This window comes from Haemaphysalis longicornis, unplaced genomic scaffold (assembly GCF_048455015.1).
Source record: "Haemaphysalis longicornis isolate Haplotype H1 unplaced genomic scaffold, Haemaphysalis longicornis Haplotype H1 scaffold_5, whole genome shotgun sequence".
In the NCBI taxonomy this organism is placed as follows: domain Eukaryota; kingdom Metazoa; phylum Arthropoda; class Arachnida; order Ixodida; family Ixodidae; genus Haemaphysalis; species Haemaphysalis longicornis.
Genome location: NW_027526385.1, coordinates 173,630 through 192,950, shown reverse-complemented (window position 1 = coordinate 192,950; position 19,321 = coordinate 173,630). Strand labels below are relative to the sequence as shown.

The following is a 19,321-nucleotide window of genomic DNA, read 5'->3' as shown; positions in this document are numbered from 1 at the left end:
ACCGACAGTTAAAGAGTAACTCGAAGCATCCGCATCGGAGCCCCAAGATGACGTCACAGTCCACGAAAGAGATGTCTACAGCAATCTTGAAACTCGGGACATCCTCCGGGACAGCAGCCACAGGATCAAATCAGCCCAGGAACAGCCATGGACGCCGCTGGATCGCTGGCGCCACTGGAGGAATCCCATGAACCGATGACGGTCTGTTCAACAGTACCAGAGGTAGCAGATAGGGCCTCCCGGCGAGAGGTACGCAGCGCCGGAGTGGAACCGAGAGCACCACCCAAACGTCCGGTTCAAGACCCACAGCACACACGCCAAGGTAGCACAGTGGAGAGGAGAGAGCAGGCACGGCCCGGAGCAAGAGCCGTGGAGCCAAGAAGGTAGCCCCAAGGCCAGGGAGTCAGGAACTCCGGAAGCCACCGGGTCATGCACCAAGCACATGTGGATGTGGCAGTGGGGAAAGTCCTCCACACGGGTCGGCGGTGAATGCGGGCGCAGCAGGAGCGAATGCCAAAATGGATTCTGGACGCGAAAGAAGCAAAAATTAACGCCCGGAAAGAAACAATTCTAGCAGGGGGAAAAATTAAAAAAAAAAATAAAGAAGCGCATCACGTGGTACTGATCAATCATCAAATTCAGGACCAAGAATAGGTAATCCGAAACAAAAAAAAAAATGCCTAAAAAGGATACTCTAGATACATCCCATAGAAAGTTAACATGACGGGTGCGCAGACGCCATTGAGAAACAAGAGGCGTTGCGGCCAAAAGCAGATCAGTCCACGTGGTACTGTTTAAGGTCTGCTATATTAACCGGGCCTGCATGTTCACCTGTACTGCTGTGGCGTAAAAGATACGTTATGGAAGACAGCTTCTCGCTTACGATAAAAGGGCCCTCCCATTTAGGGGCTAGCGACGCGGCAAACTTGCGTGAGGCATCGCTCAGTGGATGAGTGCGCTGGAGAACCATGTCGCCAACCGCAAACTGAACATCTCGACGACACCGGTTGTACTGCTCCGCCTGCTGGAGACGAGCAACGTCAAGCTGCTCCCGGGCAGCCTGTATCGCGTCGCGCAGGCGCTGGCGGACGGCCACAGCATGGGGCGACAGACCAGAACCCGCCTCCGTTTCTGGAAGTGTCCTGTCAAGAGGAAATGGCATCTCCCGACCGTAATTCAGATAAGCCGGCGTAAACCCGGTTGAACGATTCACCGTGGTGCGAGTGGCAAATGCAATCTCAGGCAGCTTAGCATCCCAATCCTTGTGTTGCTCCGTATGAGCAATTAGCATCGCCTTGAGGTTGCGATTCACACGCTCAGTTATGTTTGTCTGAGGGTGATAGGTGGTCGTACGTTTGTGTTTCACGCCTACAGCTCGGCAGTTGTCCTCAAACAATTTGCTCGTAAAATACGTAGCATTATCCGTTATGAGCTGTGCGGGGAACCCAAAGCGCGAAAACACTTCCATTAGGCACCTCCATACATTCGGTGTATTGACGGTACGTAGCGGGAACAGCTCTACCCACTTCGTGAAATGGTTCGTCACCACAAACAAATAACAATTCCCACGCGGGCTGCGGGGGTAAGGGCCCATGATATCGCAAGCAACGATTTGCCAGGGGCTCTTACTCTCAACAGACTGCATCAATCCGGGCGGGCAACCGACGCGGGGTTTCGCTGTCTGACACACGTGACAGCTCCTGGCATACCGCAGCACATCCTGCCTCATTCCCGGCCACATGACGGTCCGACATAACTTCTCATAAGTTTTGCTGCCAGAGCTGTGTCCAGCCAGAGCTGAATCATGAAAGTAACGGATGAAAGCACTCCGAAGCTTACGCGGTACAACAGCGCGGAATGGGGAATTAGCTTCGTCATCATCCTGCGGGATATACCGTAGCAGGAGACCGTCTTCCGCCAACACATATGTATCAAACTCACCGCTGTTGCTGGTGGGAGCTGCGCCCTGTGCCCCGACGTGCTCAATGATCTTACGGCAGAGTCCGTCGGCACGTTGCGCCGCGAGAAGATCTGCCCTGCTCACCAGCGTACCCCAGCGTGCGTCAGCATCCACTGCAGCCACCAGCGCCGGCGCTTCCGCGTCCGAAGATGGCGGCAGGGGCGCGCGCGATAGCGCGTCAGCGACTTGGTTCTGCGAACCCTTCCTGTGCTGGATAGTAAAATCGTAGCGCTGAAGCGCAAGCACCCAGCGCGCAAGACGACCAGCAGGGTTCTGCAAACGCTGCAGCCACGTTAATGCCATGTGGTCTGTCTGAATGGTGAAAGAGGCACCGTCAAGATACATGTCAAATTTCTTTAGTGCAAACACAATTGCTAGACACTCACGTTCTGTGACCGTGTAATTGCGCTCAGCCGGAGTGAGCGTATGGCTAGCAAATGCGACCGGACGGAGAACGCCCTCAAACTCCTGCATCAGCACTGCGCCCAGTCCATAGTCGCTAGCATCGGTCTGCAAGACAAATTGTTTGTTAAGGTCCGGTATCCTTAACGCCGCTGTTGCCGCGATTGCGCGAGACAGTGCTTCAAAAGCTTGCTGTTCAGCCTCTTCCCATTGCCATTTCACGCCTTTCCGTAGTAGCTGGTTCAGCGGACGTGATAGCTCCGCACAATGAGGGATGAAGCTGCGGTAAAAGGCTATCATGCCCAAGAAGCGCTGCAAGCTCTTAACGTCACGCGGGCACGGATACTCTGTAATTGCTTTCAGTTTGGCATCATTAGGACGAAGCTCTCCCTTGTCCACGACAAAGCCGAGCAATTAAACTTTGCTTGTCGCGAGTTGGACCTTTTTAGGATTGATGGTGAGACCGGCGCGTTTCATGCGGTCAAGCACATCTCTGAGATGCACGAGATGCTCCTCAAAGGTGCGCGAAAAGACGACGACGTCATCCATATAGGCCATCGCGTACTTATAACGTACATCGTCAAGGACGATGTCCATTAATCTTTGAAACGAGCTCGGGGAGTTCTTCAGCCCAAACGGCATGCGCACAAACTCGAAAAGACTCCTGTAGCATATGAAGGCGGTTTTAGGAATGTCATCAGGGTGCATTTCAATTTGCAAAAAGCCGCGTGAGCAATCTAGAGTGGTAAACACGCGGGCACCACCAAGCGAGGAAATGATGGATTCTACGGCAGGAAAAGGATATGCGTCTCTTACAGTTACGTCGTTGAGACGACGGTAGTCCACGCAGAGACGCACACTGCCGTCCTTTTTTGGCGCCAACACGACTGGAGATGCATGGGCACTCTGCGACGGCCGCACAACCCCCGTGTTCAGCATCTCGTCAAGGGCGACATCCAGTTTCGCCTTCTTCTGGATGCTGAGCGGCCGTGGATTGCAGCTCCAAGGAGGGGCGTCACCCGTGTCAATGCGATGTTGAAGGACTCCGCCCAGGGGCCTCCGTGAACATTTCAGCAAACGGCTCCAGCACATAGGCGAGCTGCTCCCTCTCATAGTCACTGCAAGGACACTCCTCAAGCAACTGCCTGATTCGCTCAGGCAACACGGATTTTGTTGCGACTGCGGCTGACCTTGGCACGGTACAGATATGCGTTGACGCCAGAAAAGGTATCAATTCTGCGTCATTGCCCAATCTGTAACCACCTCCCGCCAAGTCAAGCAGTAGGCCCTCGCGAATAATGAAATCCCGGCCCAAAATCATGGGTACCGCCAAGCCAGGGCAGTACGTAAAGCGCTGCCGACACCTTCTGCTTGCGTAAGAAATGTGCAAGCGCGCAGCCCCACGCGCTTCAACCACAGCACCATTGGCCACTTGCAACCGGGTGCTGCATTTGCGCAACTTAACACCACGTGCTCGGCAAAGTTCAAAGACGGTATCACCTATGAGCGACAAACTGCCGCCGGTATCAACCAATGCAGAAACATCCGTTCCAAGAACGTGAACAGAAACATGTAGTGCTATGGGCTGTGTGCGTGCTTCAACACGGCAAGCAGTGGGTAATAGGAACCAGTCCTCGCCACCAGCCAATTCTGGGCCACTCAGTGATGGGTTAGTCACCATCATTGCCTCGGGCTGCATTCCTTCATCTCGATGGCTATTTGTATTTCGGCGACCAGCCATCACACGCGGACACTCACGACGGATGCGTCCTGGCTGTCCACATTGGTAACAGCCGCCAGCTTGATTTCCATTGGGCGTGTAGCCCCGCGACCCTCCCGTCTCGACGACCGGACGAGAAGGACCTCTGGAGTTCAGAGGATTTCGTTGCCGACCCCCAAGGGAGAGACTCGGGTCGGGGAGCGGTGAGCCTGCCAGTAAAGAGGGCCTGTTTTCCCAACGCAGGAACCCTGGCTCTAACCGCTGCGGGGAGTTCCCGCCGTGGGCTGCACCATCTAGTGGTCTTCCACGCTCCAACTGCCTGTCGCCAAGGGCAGAAGGACCTCGTGCGCGGGGGGAATTCAAGCCCGCCGCTGCCGTACGCGGCTGTGGACTTCGCTGTGGCGAAGTCTCATAGGTGTCTCTCCATGCGCAAGCTGGCTCAAGTGCCTCCCCTACTGGCGGAGGGGGTATATAACTCAGCTCTGATATCAGAGCGTCCTCGATTGCTCGAGCTGATCGCGCCATCTCCTCCAAACTGGAGTAATCACGACCGTGCAGGAAAGGTCGGAAGCGCGGATGGCAACGCCGCAAGACGTGCTTTACCATTTCCGCGTCAGACGCACCCGGGATAGCTCGCTTGAAGAGCTCCTGGATAGCTCGAATGTATTCGAGCAAGCCTTCGCGCGGGTGCTGCGTACGTGCCTCCAGCTCACGGCGGATGCGGTAGTCGTAGTCGGGAGGCAAGAACTCCTCGCGGAAGCGTGCCTCGAAGTCGGCCCAGGACGCGAACGGGGTCTGGAGGCGCCACCAACGACCAGCCGATGCCTCCAGGGCAACCGGCAGGACACGGGTCAACACGAACTCGTCCGAAGCACCCGACGCCGTCTTGTAAACATTGAGATCGCTCAGGAAGTCCGCCACGGTCTTGCGGTCATCGTAGCCCGTGAACCGTGGCACCGAAATGCTCGGGTGGAACGATGACCCATGCTCGGACCCACCGCCTTCTAACCCGAGACCCGCCAGCCGGTTCGTGAGGTTCTCGCAGAGGTCCATGATCGGGCGGAGCACGCCCACGAGCCCAGTGGCGTCCGCATCCCTTGCGGGCTCACGCGAAGCAACCAAGGGGCGCCGACGGGTAGAAGCTCCACGGGCAGGCATGTCCCTGGGAAGAAATGCTCTCGCGAGCCGCGAAGCGAAGACGGGAAGAAAAAAATGGTTATAAACAACAGAAGCCACTACAAAGGCGCCTCAAATCACGAGGAGGGCTACCGAAAAATCCCGAGAGCCACTCAAAAACGCCAACGTAATTCGCCCCGCAAAATGCCCACCGCGGAACACCAAAACAAGGAAGAAGACCACAATGCCCTTCCCAGGAACCACGGCCGGCCCCACGTTCAGGGCGCCAAATGTGGTACCGGGGTTCTTGCACCCGGCCGCGGTTCCCCAGAAAGACACTGAGCCCCCTCGATCACACCTTTACTGGGAGTCCCGCTCCGCCAAGGTCCACTGCTCAGCCGATCCGGCTGCACACACGTAGCCCAGCCGAGTCCGCCATGTTCCATCCTATCTCATCTCGCGCCACATCTTCATACTCCGCCGGAACATGTCCATCGCGCGGGATTGTCCACCGCTACTATTGCCGGATTACCACAGCTCTTACTAATAAATGAATGTCCGGAGCACTCTAAAGTTACCTTGGATACCTTCTACCGCAATATAGTTGTAGGACATTGTGCATTTTCAAATGCAATAATTCTTCGACCAGATTTGAGGGGAAATCCCCAAGGTGGAGTAAGTTTCTGTGAAGGAAAGTTTGACATCCACCTAAATGCAGGACGAATTTTTCTTCAACTCCGAAGTTTCTGAGAAAGCTGTTTAGCTTTTCTTTGTAGCCGTATGGCTGCATTTAGGTGGATGTCAAACTTTCCTTCGCAATAATTCTTACACGATAATTTGAAGTGACATGTACGCCTGGCACCTTTGATTTCCGTCAGAAAATTTGAGTCTGCCTGCAACGCTATTGACGAAAGCAAGCTTGGTCGCGAGTACGTTGCTGAGAGTGCGTAATAGGACATAGGTTTTTCCATTCCGACCTTGTTTGTCATTCGAGCAAACTGTAAGGGTGAGTCTGCCTGCAACGCTATTGACGAAAGCAAGCTTGGTCGCGAGTACGTTGCTGAGAGTGCGTAATGGGACATAGGTTTTTCCATTCCGACCTTTTTTGTCATTCGAGCAAACTGTAAGGGTTTTCGTCATTTTTTTGTTGTGCACTAATATCAGCGGAAAAATAATGTTCCCGAGCTTCATGCGCATGGCCGGCACGTGAGCGCTACGAGGCTTACCACGACTACGCACCAACCGGCCACGGCCGCCGCCGCCGCCGCCGCCCGCCAGATGGCGCCCGGCTACACAACAGCTGCAACCGCCGCCGCCGTCGAGATGGACACGACGCCCGCCGCCGCCTCCGACGCGGCCCCCCTGCTGGGCCAGCAAGGAGGAAGAACATCAATCACTGTCCAGGGCACTGTCGAAGAAACACGACAGCTAATTGGCGATGCAAGCGACTCGGCAAATGGCTCCTCGTCAGACGCCGCCGCAATCGTCGACCAAACAACACCACTGGGGAGGATGCTAGGCCGAGCCAAGCGGCCCCCTCAACAGCAACTACTACAACAGCCGAAGGCAACGCAGCCAACTGTAAGTCTACAAGCTCCCTCACTCGAGCGCAATTCATGAAGAAAGTTAACGCTACAATGGAAAAGGCAGCCCGCATGCCCAGCGTAATGGACAGGGATGAAGCCAAAGTAATAGTCCGACCACGTGGCGGCCTAGTCATAGCCGACCTCCAACGTACAGCGCTCAAACGAGCCATCGTAAACGCCGCAGGCATAGACAGTCAGACGGCAACGGAAGATACACTATACCCCAATACGGCACAGAACATCGTCGTAATTAGCACCCCCGACGACGACAGAGCTCTGAAGTACGCCCGCATACGATGCATCGTGATCGACACCAAGGCGTACGAAGTGTTCGCATACGGATCCCTTCCTGACTACATGGTCAAGGGCGTTATCCACAACATCGGGTTACAAGATACGCAAGAGGACATCATTCAGAACCTCAGCTACCCTTTCAACTCCACATTTAGAGCGGCACGCCGCATAGGAACGACGAAAGCGGTAGTCATCGCCTTCGAAGCCGACAAGATACCACAATACGTGATATACGCCGGAGTCGCGGTCAAGTGCACGGCGTACAAACAACACAGAGAAGTGTGTAAGATCTGCGGCCAAGTTGGGCACAGACGGGACGTCTGCCCCACGCCCGAAGTCAATGCGTGGTTCGCATGTGGGTTACGTAATCCGGGGCCGGACCACACCAATGACTGCAAGCCGAACTGCAAACTCTGTAACGGCGCTCACCCACCGGGGACCCGCGCTGCAAGAACCGATTCAAAACGTCATTCCAGACAAGGAAACACGCACGAGAAGAGAAAAAGAAGGCCGCCGAGGCCACCAAAACCACAGCACCAAAGGTCAGACTATCACGCAGGGACGACTTCCCGAAGCACGAAGGGGTAACAAAGACACCTCGCTCGCCGTCCGCAAGAAGCGCGAGTCGCCAGAGATCCGGCAGCACGGTCCGGAGTGCTCTGAAGAACCCTACTCAGAACAATACGAAGACGTGGGCCAAGATAGCGATAGCTGCTCCGGCCAACGCAGGGAACGCCACCGCGCAGTCGAAGCGCGCGCAACGACAACGCTCTGCTACCCGCAAGCGCGACGACAAAGAAGAAAAAATTACAGCGCTCGAGAAAATCATACAAACGCTACAGGCTACCAATGCCACGCTTACCAAACGAATAGAAACACTCACACTCAAGATCGAAGGCAAAACTAATGCCACCGCTGCAGCTTCATCCCGGTCGGCAGACAGCCACGACACGAACAACGCTCCCGCAGAAATGATGGAAAACGCGGAGGCAGAAGACGCGTCCCAACAACCACTACAACAACCCACAAACGAGGTGGAGGAAGAGGAAATCAACGAAGAAGAGACACAGGAGATCGAGCCTCCTAGGAAACGGCTACAGATAGAAGAAATACACGAAGTCACAACTGGGAGAGTCGCAAAGAAGACCACCACGAGCACCATCACACACAACAGGGCAATGAAAGGCCTAGAAGGATACCTACTCAAGCGACAAGACGACTTCGAGGCAAGAATTGTCGCTCGCATGGACAACCTGGAAGCACGCATGGACGCACGCATGAGCGACCTAGAAGCGCGCATGGAAGCTCGCATGGGAAGGGTGGAGCAAACCCTACTCGAAATACAACGAACGCTCGCCTTACTGAGCGCAAAGGTCACAGGCACACCCGTGCCCGAACAACCCACACAACAGCAACACCATGGGTAGAGAAACGCACGGCAGCATCAAAATATGGCACTGGAACGCCAACGGCCTCCAGTGCCGAAGAGCAGCCCCACAACAATACATCCAAAGCCTCGACTCCCCGGGGGGGGGGGGGGGGGGGCGCTCGATCTATTCGGACGTGCCTCGTATGGGCTCCGCCGAGTTTTATGCGCTCAGCCGAAACTTCCAGGCCCATCCATCTGACTTCAGCATCCAGAGACGTCGGAAGGCGTCAGGACCACCCCAAGTATCCTCTTTGGTGGTTCTCTACACTTCTCGTGCCGAAATTGAACGATCGACCGAAGACCACGCCGGGGTTAGGCTTAACGCCTAGGACTCGCCCGGCCTTGCCTCGCCGAGCCTCAGCGCAACGCTACCAACATGGAGGCAATCGCCGTCGATGGTGAGCCAATCAACGCAGAAGAACTCCTTCACGAGGATTGGAAAACTGTGCGCAACAGACAACCAAGTCTTCACCAACCTGCAAAGAATTCAACCGTAGAAAATCGCCGCTTGCAGAAGCCGCCACGCCGTGGCCCTCCGGCCGCGCCGCTGCCGCCCGACGACATCAAGATAGTGCTCCGACCACGGGGAGGACTGCATCTTCGCAAAGTTACGCCGGCTGCACTAGCGGACACGGTGCTTCAAGCAGCCAAAATAGCACAAAACCCTCAAGATCAGCTACGTATCCGACCTACACCGAACTATGTAATCGTCAGCACTCCCTCAGAAGAACGAGCTCAACGCTACGCCGACATCAAAGCCATTCAGGTAGGCGGCAACACCTTCATGATTGCTGCGCATGTGGCGGCTCCTTCGAACACCACGGCAGGGATAATTTTCAATATCCCCGAAACGGATACCCATGAAGAAATCCAAAGCAGCATTTTCAGCTACAACCCAGAACTCCCCATTTTGGCCGTGAAGAGACTAGGAACATCGAATATGGCACAAATCCTGTTTAATGGAAACCGAGTCCCTTATTGGGTGCGGTACAGATCGACGACCTACCGCTGTAAGCCATATCGACGTAAAACTGTAGCATGCCTCGCCTGCTGGCAAGTCGGTCACAGACAGGATGTTTGTCCTAACCAGAAACCCTCAAGCCGCTGCAGTATCTGCGGAACACCAAATCCCACCGAAGACCACACGTGCACACCAAACTGCATTGTGTGCGAAGGAAACCACCCGACAGGGACGACGGACTGCCCGCAACGTTTTCAACCACGCCGACGCATAACATATGCTCAAGTGCTCAAGGACTCGCCCTCAAAACCCTCATCGAAAAGTGTCAGCCAACCCTCCAATGACAGCGTGACCAAAAGGACAATGAATAAGCAAGCAAGCAACACCCAACGAACAGCAAGCAGACCTAACGGCGAACCGAAGGTGAGCCACACAGTTGCTTCTTTCCACTGCTCAGCCCTCAAAGTTACATCCCCACCACCCTCGCAACCCCCACCACCACCACCAGCCGCGATACCCCCTGAGTTCCTCCAAGAACTTAAGGCCATGCGCCAGGAAATACAGGCACTCCGTGCAGAAAATCAAGCCCTAAGAAATGAAATAACAACTCTTAAAGCTACAAACGATCAACCAGACGCACAAATGGACACAGAACTCCCTCCCGCGCACAAACGCAAAGCGGCGGATCCACTCCCTAACGAACTCGAACCGTCACTTGACCATCGAATTACCGTTGTTGAGAAGAGCTTAAGCAACATCCGCAAAACACTCCACGAGCAGAAGGTAGAATTTAAATAAACCTGCAGCAACTTTAGTACCAGCCTTGACGCACTCCGAAACGAACTACACGAAGGCATTAAACGAGTACTCGAAACCGTCCAACCAGTAATGGGCCAAGATCACATGTCATTCCCTGCTCTTAATGGCCAACCCTAAAAAGAGTATAATGCTATGGCAATGGAATTGCCGAGGATACTCTAAAAAAAAGCAGAGCCTACAGTTACTCATCCAAGCTCAGCAACCTCCTCCCCAAATTATAACGCTAAAGGAAACAGGCAAGACGGTCTCGCTCCCTGGGTACAGGTCATTTCAAAACAGGAACAGTCCACTCACAGCAATACTGGTACACCGCAACATCCCAGCAGTAAGGGAACAGTTTGAAAACACCGACGTCAAACACGACTTTGTTACAATTCATCCCACCCAAAAACAAGAAGACACGCTCCACATACTCAACGTATACAGCACCCAAAAATCGCACCGCCAAAATTTTAAGAACCTCTTCACACTAGCTAAAAATGCAGCGGGGTCACAACCTCTAATTATAACAGGCGACTACAACGCACCACATCGAGCCTGGGGTTACCCCACAGACACAGCAAAAGGGAGAAACCTATGGGAACAGATACAACAACTACATTTTACACTTTAAAATGACCCCCAGACACCCACCAGAATAGGAAACAGCGTACAGAGAGACTCTACACCCGATCTCACCTTAACCCATCGCATAAAACAAGCAACGTGGCAAGTTACAGAACACACACTAAATAGTAACCACTACATAATACAAATAACAATACCCATAGGTAATAAGCTAAGACAACTACGCAAATCACCAAACATAATAGATTGGCCAAAATTCAGACTTCATAGACAAAACCAACAGGAATCACAAGAAACCACATCTCTAGAGAGATGGACACAGCAATTACTAGAGGATGTCAAGCTACATACGAAAACGCCAGATGAAACTCTCCCGGATGAAATAATGAACCCCCATCTCCTACACTTTAGAGAAGCATATCACAGCATCCAAAAAAGATGGCGGAAAAATAAACTCAACCATCGCCTACGCAGGAAACTAGCAAAGCTGGACGAAGCAATACAAAAGTACACAGCTCAACTAGCACAAACCCAATGGGATGACATATGCAACCAAATGCAAGGAAACCTGGGCATGAAAAGAACATGGCAGTTATTGAAACACCTCATTGACCCCAACAACACTAAATCAGAAAGAACAAACCGAATAACACACCTAGTACAAAGGCATAAAGGATGACAGGAAGATCTCATCAGCCAAATCAAAGATACATACTTCCCAGAAACATCACCGGACCCAATCCACCCTTACCGAGGAGAAGTGAATCACGAACTAGACAAAGAAATAACTGAATCGGAACTAAGAGGAGCCTTGCACAAACTACGCACACAGTCCGCACCAGGACCAGACAAAATCACTAATAAAATCCTCAGAAACCTAGACGACACCTCAATAACAACCCTCACAGCCCTTTTTAACGCATATTGGACCACAGAAACACTACGCCAAGATTGGAAACATGCAAAGGTCACGTTTATACCAAAACCGAGAAAATCCCTCAAAATCGAGAATCTAAGACCAATATCTCTAACGTCATGCCTGGGCAAGCTATTAGAGCACATAATACATGCGAGATTGACACAGCACTTAAGCAGACTCCAAATGATACCACCGACCATGATAGGTTTTCAAGCGGGACTCTCCACACAAGATATACTGCTGCAACTTAAACAAGAAATAATCACCCCAGCAAATCACTTTGACACAGCAGCAATCCTAGCCCTAGACCTCCACAAAACGTTCGACAACTTTAAACACTCAGCTATTCTAAGCAACTTACAAGCAACAAACCCTGGACAAAGAACTTACAGATACATCCAAAATTTCCTCTCAAATAGAACAGCAACAATATCAGTAGGAGATGTGCAGTCAGACACCATATCACTACCAGCTAAGGGTACCCCACAAGGGGCTGTGCTGGTCACCTCTCCTCTTTAACTTAGCAATACTAAACATCCCAAAAGAATTAAACAAAATACCCACATTGAAATACACTTTATACGCGGATGATATTACATTGTGGATACATGGAGGCAGCGACGCTCAGATAGAACACACCCTTCAAAAAGGAGTAGAGGCAGTCTAAAAAGCTGCAAATGAAGCAGGATTAACCTGCTCACCTTACAAGTCAGAATTACTCTTGCTCCCGCCCAAAAGAAAGAAAGAGAAAACACCTCCACAGATTTCACTCCACATTCAACATCAGATACCCATAGTTAAAACAATCAGAATACTAGGATTGCACATACAAGCGAATCGCTCAAACACAATCCACATCAAGAATCTCTCAACCCACGTAAACCAAACCATATGCCTCATGAAAAGAATCACCAATCGAAGAGCAGGACTTAGGGAGCGAGACCGTATTCGCCGGATTCAAGCATTTGTAATCAGCCGAATTACCTACTCCATCCCCTACCTCCATCTAAGCGCCCAAGAAATAAAAGCATTAAATACACTAATCAGAAAAGCATACAAAGCAGCATTATGAATACCTTTAAGTACATCTTACGCTAGACTCGATGAGCTAGGCATATACAACAATCGCGAGGAATTAATAGAAGCGCATTAACTAATCAATCAGTCCGTCTGACCAAAACTACCACAGGTCGACATATACTAAAACAGCTCAGAATAAACCCCCCGGCAATAATAGCTGAGAAAGAGCCCATCCCATTAGAAATAAGAAACAACCTAATCATAAAACCACTGCCGAAGCATATTCACCCAACACATCACCAATACAGACGAGAACTTAGGGCACAATACCTACAAAAAGATACCCTCCAGGTCAAAAAACCCTCTTTGTGGATGCCGCCGAATACCGACATAAAACAGCATTCGCCATTGTCGTATCGAAAGGCACAGACGAACCACCAGTGCATGCAATAACCATCCGCACGAAAAACCCAGCAGAGGCGGAAGAGGCAGCAATAGCCGTAGCATTGACGCAACGCCCCACGCCCCCCCCCCAATTATCTCAGATTCTAAAACCGCTATTCAAAATTTCGCCCAGGGCAAAATTTCATCCCTGGCGCTCAAAATTCTTCAGAAGAATCCCCCCCTCACCCCAGTAGACATACTCTGGACACCGGCCCACGCGGGACAGGAAGGGAACGAAACCGCACACTCTCAGGCTCGAGATCTTACCTTCCGAGCTGGAGTGGCGCCCGACCCATCCCACGGGGCAAGGTCATCCAGAGACAGTCTCCTTAACTATACCGATATTACGGAACATTACCGCCTCTGCCGCCGAAAGCTAGCACCCCCGCACCCGGAACTCACAACAGCCCAAGAGCAAGACTGGAGGCTCATACAAACAAACACATAGCCACACCCAACCCTTAACCCTTGCAACCCGCCTGCACCTAATCCACCCAACACAAGTCCCATCCCCGAACTGCACCCTCTGCACAGCCCCAGCCACCCTACCCCACATTCTGTGGGCCTGCCCCCAAAACCCCTATCCCCGAATCACCACAGCTGAGCAGTGGAGAGAAGCACTGGCATCCCACGACAGGGAGGTACAGACCTCCCTGATCGCAAGGGCCGCCTCGGTCGTCGTTGGGCTAATAGAAACGACGACCAATTTCTCACGCTAAAGACAAGCTCAGTTCAATAAAGTTTTGTCTCTCTCTCTCCCTCTCTCTCTCGACTCCCCTCCGGACATCGTGATGGTGCAGGAGACGCACAGCGAACGAACGTCGACCATCCCCGGCTATCGGACGCAAGCAACCCCTCCGAGCGCACGCACCAGCTCCACCGGTACGGCACAAGGAGTATGCACCTTCATCCTCAAGGGAATCGTACACATACCACATGACAACCTCCTGGGAAACAACACAGCCCTCGAACTGTGCGTTACCGAGGTGGTTGTCGGGAAGAAGACGAAGGAGACACTGTTCGTCGTCAACGCCTACAGTAATCCAAAGCACAGAAGCCAACGTTTCAGAACGCTATTTCAAAGAACACTCAGGAAAGTCGTGAACGCGCCCATCGTCATCGCGGGTGACTTCAACGCACACCACAGAGAAACGGGATACAACAACACTACAGCCAAGGGCAGGAACCTGCTCGAAGAAGCAACTGCAGCACAGTTCGATCTACTCACGGACCCCGCACAGCCGTCGCGCATCGGCACGTCCGCCTCGCGCGACTCCAACCCATACCTCGCCTTCGCTTACCTACCCGACGGCAGACCCGCCAAGTGGAGAAACACCGGGGTGGATCTGGGCAGCGACCACTTCATTATAGAGGTGGAGATTCCGGTACGGGCCACAAATTCTACAACCACGCATGAAACGAAACACAAAATTACGGATTGGAACGCCTTCAGGCAACAAACGATCGCACCCAAAGTGGAAGACATCGAACAGTGGACCGGCGGCTTACTTAAGGCGGCCGAGGCGGCCACCACGACGGTGACCGCCGACAACACCATCCGCAGCGTCGACTCGAAACTCGCTCACCTGATCGCGGCCCGCCAATCCCTGCAGAAGCGGTGGAGAAAGCGCCGACACCTCCGATCGTTGAGGAAGAAAATCGCGCAGATCGGTAGAGAGATTGAATCGCACAGTCGACAACTAAACACACAGCAGTGGCACGCCCTGTGCAACGAGATGGACGGGAAGCTGCACACTAGCAAGGCCTGGAAGTGGCTCCGACACCTGAAAGACGAGTCGAAAAGTAAGGGCTACCAACAGCACAGCCTCAACCAAATCCTGCACACGGGGACCAAAACGCTCGGCGAACGAGAACTGGCGAAAAGACTCAACGAACAGTACCTACCGGACACACCGACCGTCACCCACCCCGACTACTGCGGACCGCAGAACCCTGAGTTGGACGCAGAAATACAACAGTTGGAAGTCCGAAGCGCAGTGCAAGCCCTGAACTGCAAATCGGCAGCGGGACCGGATCGCATACACAACAAGGTGCTGAGAAACCTAAACGACACGGCCATGAAGGTGCTAACCGAATACTACAACGCGTGCTGGCGCACCGGAACACTACCCAAGCAATGGAAAGCCGCAAAGACGCTCTTGATTCCAAAGCCGAACAAGCCGCCGGGAATTGACAACCTCAGACCCATATCACTCACATCGTGCGTGGGCAAGGTCCTTGAGCACATCCTCAACCCCAGATGGCAACATTACATGGAGGACCACGAAGTGTACCCCACGACCATGCTGGGCTTCAGGGCCAAGCTCAGCACCCAAGACGCAATACTACTGACCTGTCACGACATCATCGTAGCGCCGAGCAAGGTGGATTGCAGAGCCGTCTTGGGCCTCGACCTCAAAAGCGCTTTCGACAGCGTCCGCCACTCAGCCATCCTCCAGCAGGTCAGCAAGCTGGGACTGGGAGAGCGAACCTACAACTATATTCGGGCTTTCCTAACGGACAGGACCGCAAGCATACAAATTGGAAACACGCAACTCGAGGAGCGCAAGAGAGGGAGCACGGGTACCCCACAGGGTTCCGTCATCTCCCCGCTCCTCTTCAATCTCGTCCTCATACCAGTGGCAGAGCGCCTACAACGAATCCCAGAAGTCCGAAATACAATTTATGTGGACGACATCACCATCTGGATGGCTGGGGGCACCAACGGACACATAGAAGAGTCACTACAACGGGCGATAGACGAGGTCGAGGCCGGACTCGCAGACACCGGGCTCCGGTGCTCGCCGCAAAAGTCTGAGCTTCTAATTCTCACACCGCCCGGCCCACGAGGAAAGAAAGCCGCCGAGGACGCTTCCCACATCGCCCTCCACGCGCACGACGGCACACGAATACCACACGTCCAGAGCATAAGAGTTCTCGGGTACCACATTGACGAAGGACGAAGCACCAACCGTACGGCCCTGAGCAGGCTATTGACTAGCATAGACAACGCCGCTCGACTGGTGCGCCGAATATCCACAAGAAACGAAGGCATGCGCGAAGCCAACCTTCTCCGCTTACTACAATCGTTCGTCGTTGGTCAGATCTCCTATACCGGCCCCTTCCACAAGTGGTTGGCGCAGGAGCGAGACAAGATCAATGCTGCTATACGCAAAGCCTACAAAGTCGCCCTCGGACTACTACAGTGCACCAGCAACAGGGCGCTCGAAGCCCCGGGAGTCCACAATACCCTGGACGAAATATGCGAAGCGCAGAGAACTGCACAAATCGCACGCCTCCGGGAAACGCCGACCGGAAGAGAGAGACCGGAAGAGAGAGCGCTTGTTTTGTCTTCATCTTCCCTTTGTCCCGTGCTTCGCGCTGTTTTGTTAAAGAGAGATACTACACAGGACCGGACACTACAACAGCACAAACTGCGCCGCCACAACAGCTCCGCGGGAAAGGCAGGATGTGGAAGGCGGGGCTGACGCCGCCAGACCACGCGAACGACTACCACGATCGCTGTGCGAACAGATAGTCGTCACACCCTTACCTCGTAACACGCATCCAGAGAGGAACAGGGAAAGGCGAACGGCGAGAGCTAGGACGCTGGCAGAAACATACAGCACCGACAACACTGCGGTGTACGTCGACGCGGCCCGCTACCCGCGCCGACCCCGAACCTACGTTGCGACCGTCATTCGAGCCACGGATGGTACCACCATGAGTGCGGCGAGCTTCGCAGCGGACAACGCTACACAAGCGGAAGAGGCGGCGATCGCGCTAGCCCTGAGGAGTGCTCCAACGATCACCACCATATTAAGCGACTCCAAGTCAGCTATAGTCAACTACAGCAAAGGCAGCGTGGGTCCTCCGGCCCATCGCTTCCTTCGACCACTACCCGACCCGAAGACCGACACTACACACCTCAGGTGGTTTCCTGCCCACGTCGGCCTCATACCCGGCGGAGTGGCCAACCGGAAAGAGAGGGCGGACGCCGTCGCGCGCGAGCTTACACACCGCGCGGCGCCCCCCCGCCTCTCGAACACGGCGCGGGCCGCAGAGTGTGATGGTGAAGGCGACGAGGAGCAAGGAAACGACAACGAGGGGAACGAAGAGGAAGAAGACTACGAACCACTACTGGAGTAAGGGGAAATACTCCGGTACTACAAAGAGCAAAGAAGGACACAACCCCCACCCCATCCCGGACTCAACCGGCACGAGCAGGTGTTACTCCGACAACTACAAACAAGAACTGTGATTACACCGGCTCTGGCGCGCTACGTGCGCCCAGGATGCTTCAAAGACTACATGTGTAGTGAGTGCGCGAGTGAACCCGCTACCCTGTCCCACATCCTGCAAGCCCACCACCACCACCGAGACGAACAGGGTGGCGGACGAGTAAATACCGGTGCAGTGCGCGATCCCCAGTGCTGTGACACCCCAAACGCGGACACAGCTGACGCGTGCGCAAACGCGGAGTGCGCGAGTGATACGTGTGAGAACACTACGAGGGCGAACACTACCCCGACCGACATCCCACCGGATGTAGTGAAAATGATCACATTGCCGAACTGCGCGCAGCAGAGGCAAGCCATCTAGTGGCTCGAGGAAGCCCTGGCTCGGCAAGAGCGAACGGAGCACTCTGACGCCGGCGCGACTCACTACCGTGCCCATCCAAGGGTACGGGGGAGAGGCTGCGTGGCTGGAGGAAGCTTAGTAGCTCGGGCCGGGCCACTGGCCCAATACTCCTTGAGGCCTTAACCAAGGCAGGAATGGGTAGAGGACACCGCCTACTTCACAGGGTCTCCTGATTCCCCATCCCCACGCAGGATCATGCAATAAAGTCTTTCTCTCTCTCTCTCTAAGCAAACAAGCAAACAGTCACGTGCTCTTCCATCCAAAGAAGGAGGGTGCTATGACAGTCGCCTGACACCGCGTACGCGCGTGAATGTCAGTCAACTGCTCGCAGCCCGTAAGAAGCGGTCGATGGGCATCTCTGAGGTAGCTTTGGCGGAGCTGCTCGCTGATCAATTTGCCCGGGGCCCACCTGCTGTAGCAGCTACAACCCTCCCCGACGAAATGCCGGCTCCCCCACATGACGAACGGGTCGTGGCCATTTGCACAGCGGACATCACGCCACGGGAACTCCAGGCCGCCCTGGAGCGCTGTCCCAATTAAGCGTCGGAGCGCCCCCGGCGTCAACGGGGTGACGTACCAGACGCTGCGAAACCTGGACGTCACCCAGTGGAGGCCACTCCTGTGCCTCTTCAAACGAGTGTGGAGGGCGGGTGTCCTTCCGGCATCCTGGCTGGTGGGGCTGTTATCACCCATCCTGAAGATAGGCAAGCCACACATGGAGCCAGCATCCTACCGGCCAGTGTCTCACGTCGGCGGCCGGCAAGCTCATGGAAAGCACCTTCCTGGCCCGCCTGCAGTGGATAGGTGACCAGCGTGGCGTCTTCCCGCAGCAGCAGAGTGACTTCAGGTGGCACCACTGCACTGCTGACGCACTGGGGGACATCGTCTTCATGCTGGAGCAGGTGCGCCACGACAAGGACGTGGCCTACCTCGTCTTCCTTGACATCAGCTCGGCGTTCGACTCTGTCCCCCACACCACCATCCTGGAATCCTTGAGCGACATGGGTGGCGTGGGGCACATCAGAAGCTCTGTACAGGCGTTTCTGACTGGCCGTACCTATCGGGTAAAGGTCGGCCGGGTGACCAGTAGCCCACGAGGCGTCCGATCCGGGGTGCCTCAGCCCTTTCCTGTTCAACTTGTTTCTGGCTCCCCTGCCAGACTGCATTCCCGCTGGGCTCTGGTATCCAGTGGGAGTTGCAGTTTACGCGGACGACGTCGCCACCTGGACGCACGGGCCAACAAGACAGCTGTCCAAGGTGAAGGCGTGCCTCTAGGAGGTGGTGGGGGCGGTCGCAGACTTCCTGAGAAGCCATGGCCGGCAGCTGCCCGAAGCCAAGACAAAGGCCATGATGTATCACCCACGTGGCTACCAGGCACGCAGGACAACAGCCTTCCTCACCCTGAACGGCCAGGCGCTCCTGTGGTGCCTCAGGGTCAAATAC

At 54.2% G+C, this 19,321-nt stretch overlaps 1 protein-coding gene across 1 annotated transcript; it reads right to left on the bottom strand.

Annotated features, from left to right (window-relative positions):
• Positions 1 to 675: 675 nt before the first annotated feature.
• LOC144137750 (uncharacterized) lies at positions 676 to 3,370 on the bottom strand. Its single transcript, XM_077669691.1, has 3 exons — positions 3,179 to 3,370; positions 1,942 to 2,170; positions 676 to 1,142 (listed from the first exon to the last, which is right to left on the bottom strand). The coding sequence occupies exons 1-3, from the start codon at positions 3,299 to 3,301 to the stop codon at positions 943 to 945; spliced, it is 552 nt and encodes a 183-aa protein (XP_077525817.1). The 5' UTR covers positions 3,302 to 3,370; the 3' UTR covers positions 676 to 942.
• Positions 3,371 to 19,321: the final 15,951 nt, after the last annotated feature.

Excerpts from the sequence above, each read along its gene's own strand:
- LOC144137750 (XM_077669691.1), bottom strand. The coding sequence starts at position 3,301 with ATGCTGAACACGGGGGTTGTGCGGCCGTCGCAGAGTGCCCATGCATCT. Across the intron at positions 2,171-3,178 it reads GTCGTCTCAACGACGTAACT|CACAGGAAGGGTTCGCAGAA; the intron begins GTAAGAGACGCA and ends TTTACTATCCAG. Across the intron at positions 1,143-1,941 it reads AGCTCCCACCAGCAACAGCG|GACACTTCCAGAAACGGAGG; the intron begins GTGAGTTTGATA and ends TCCTCTTGACAG.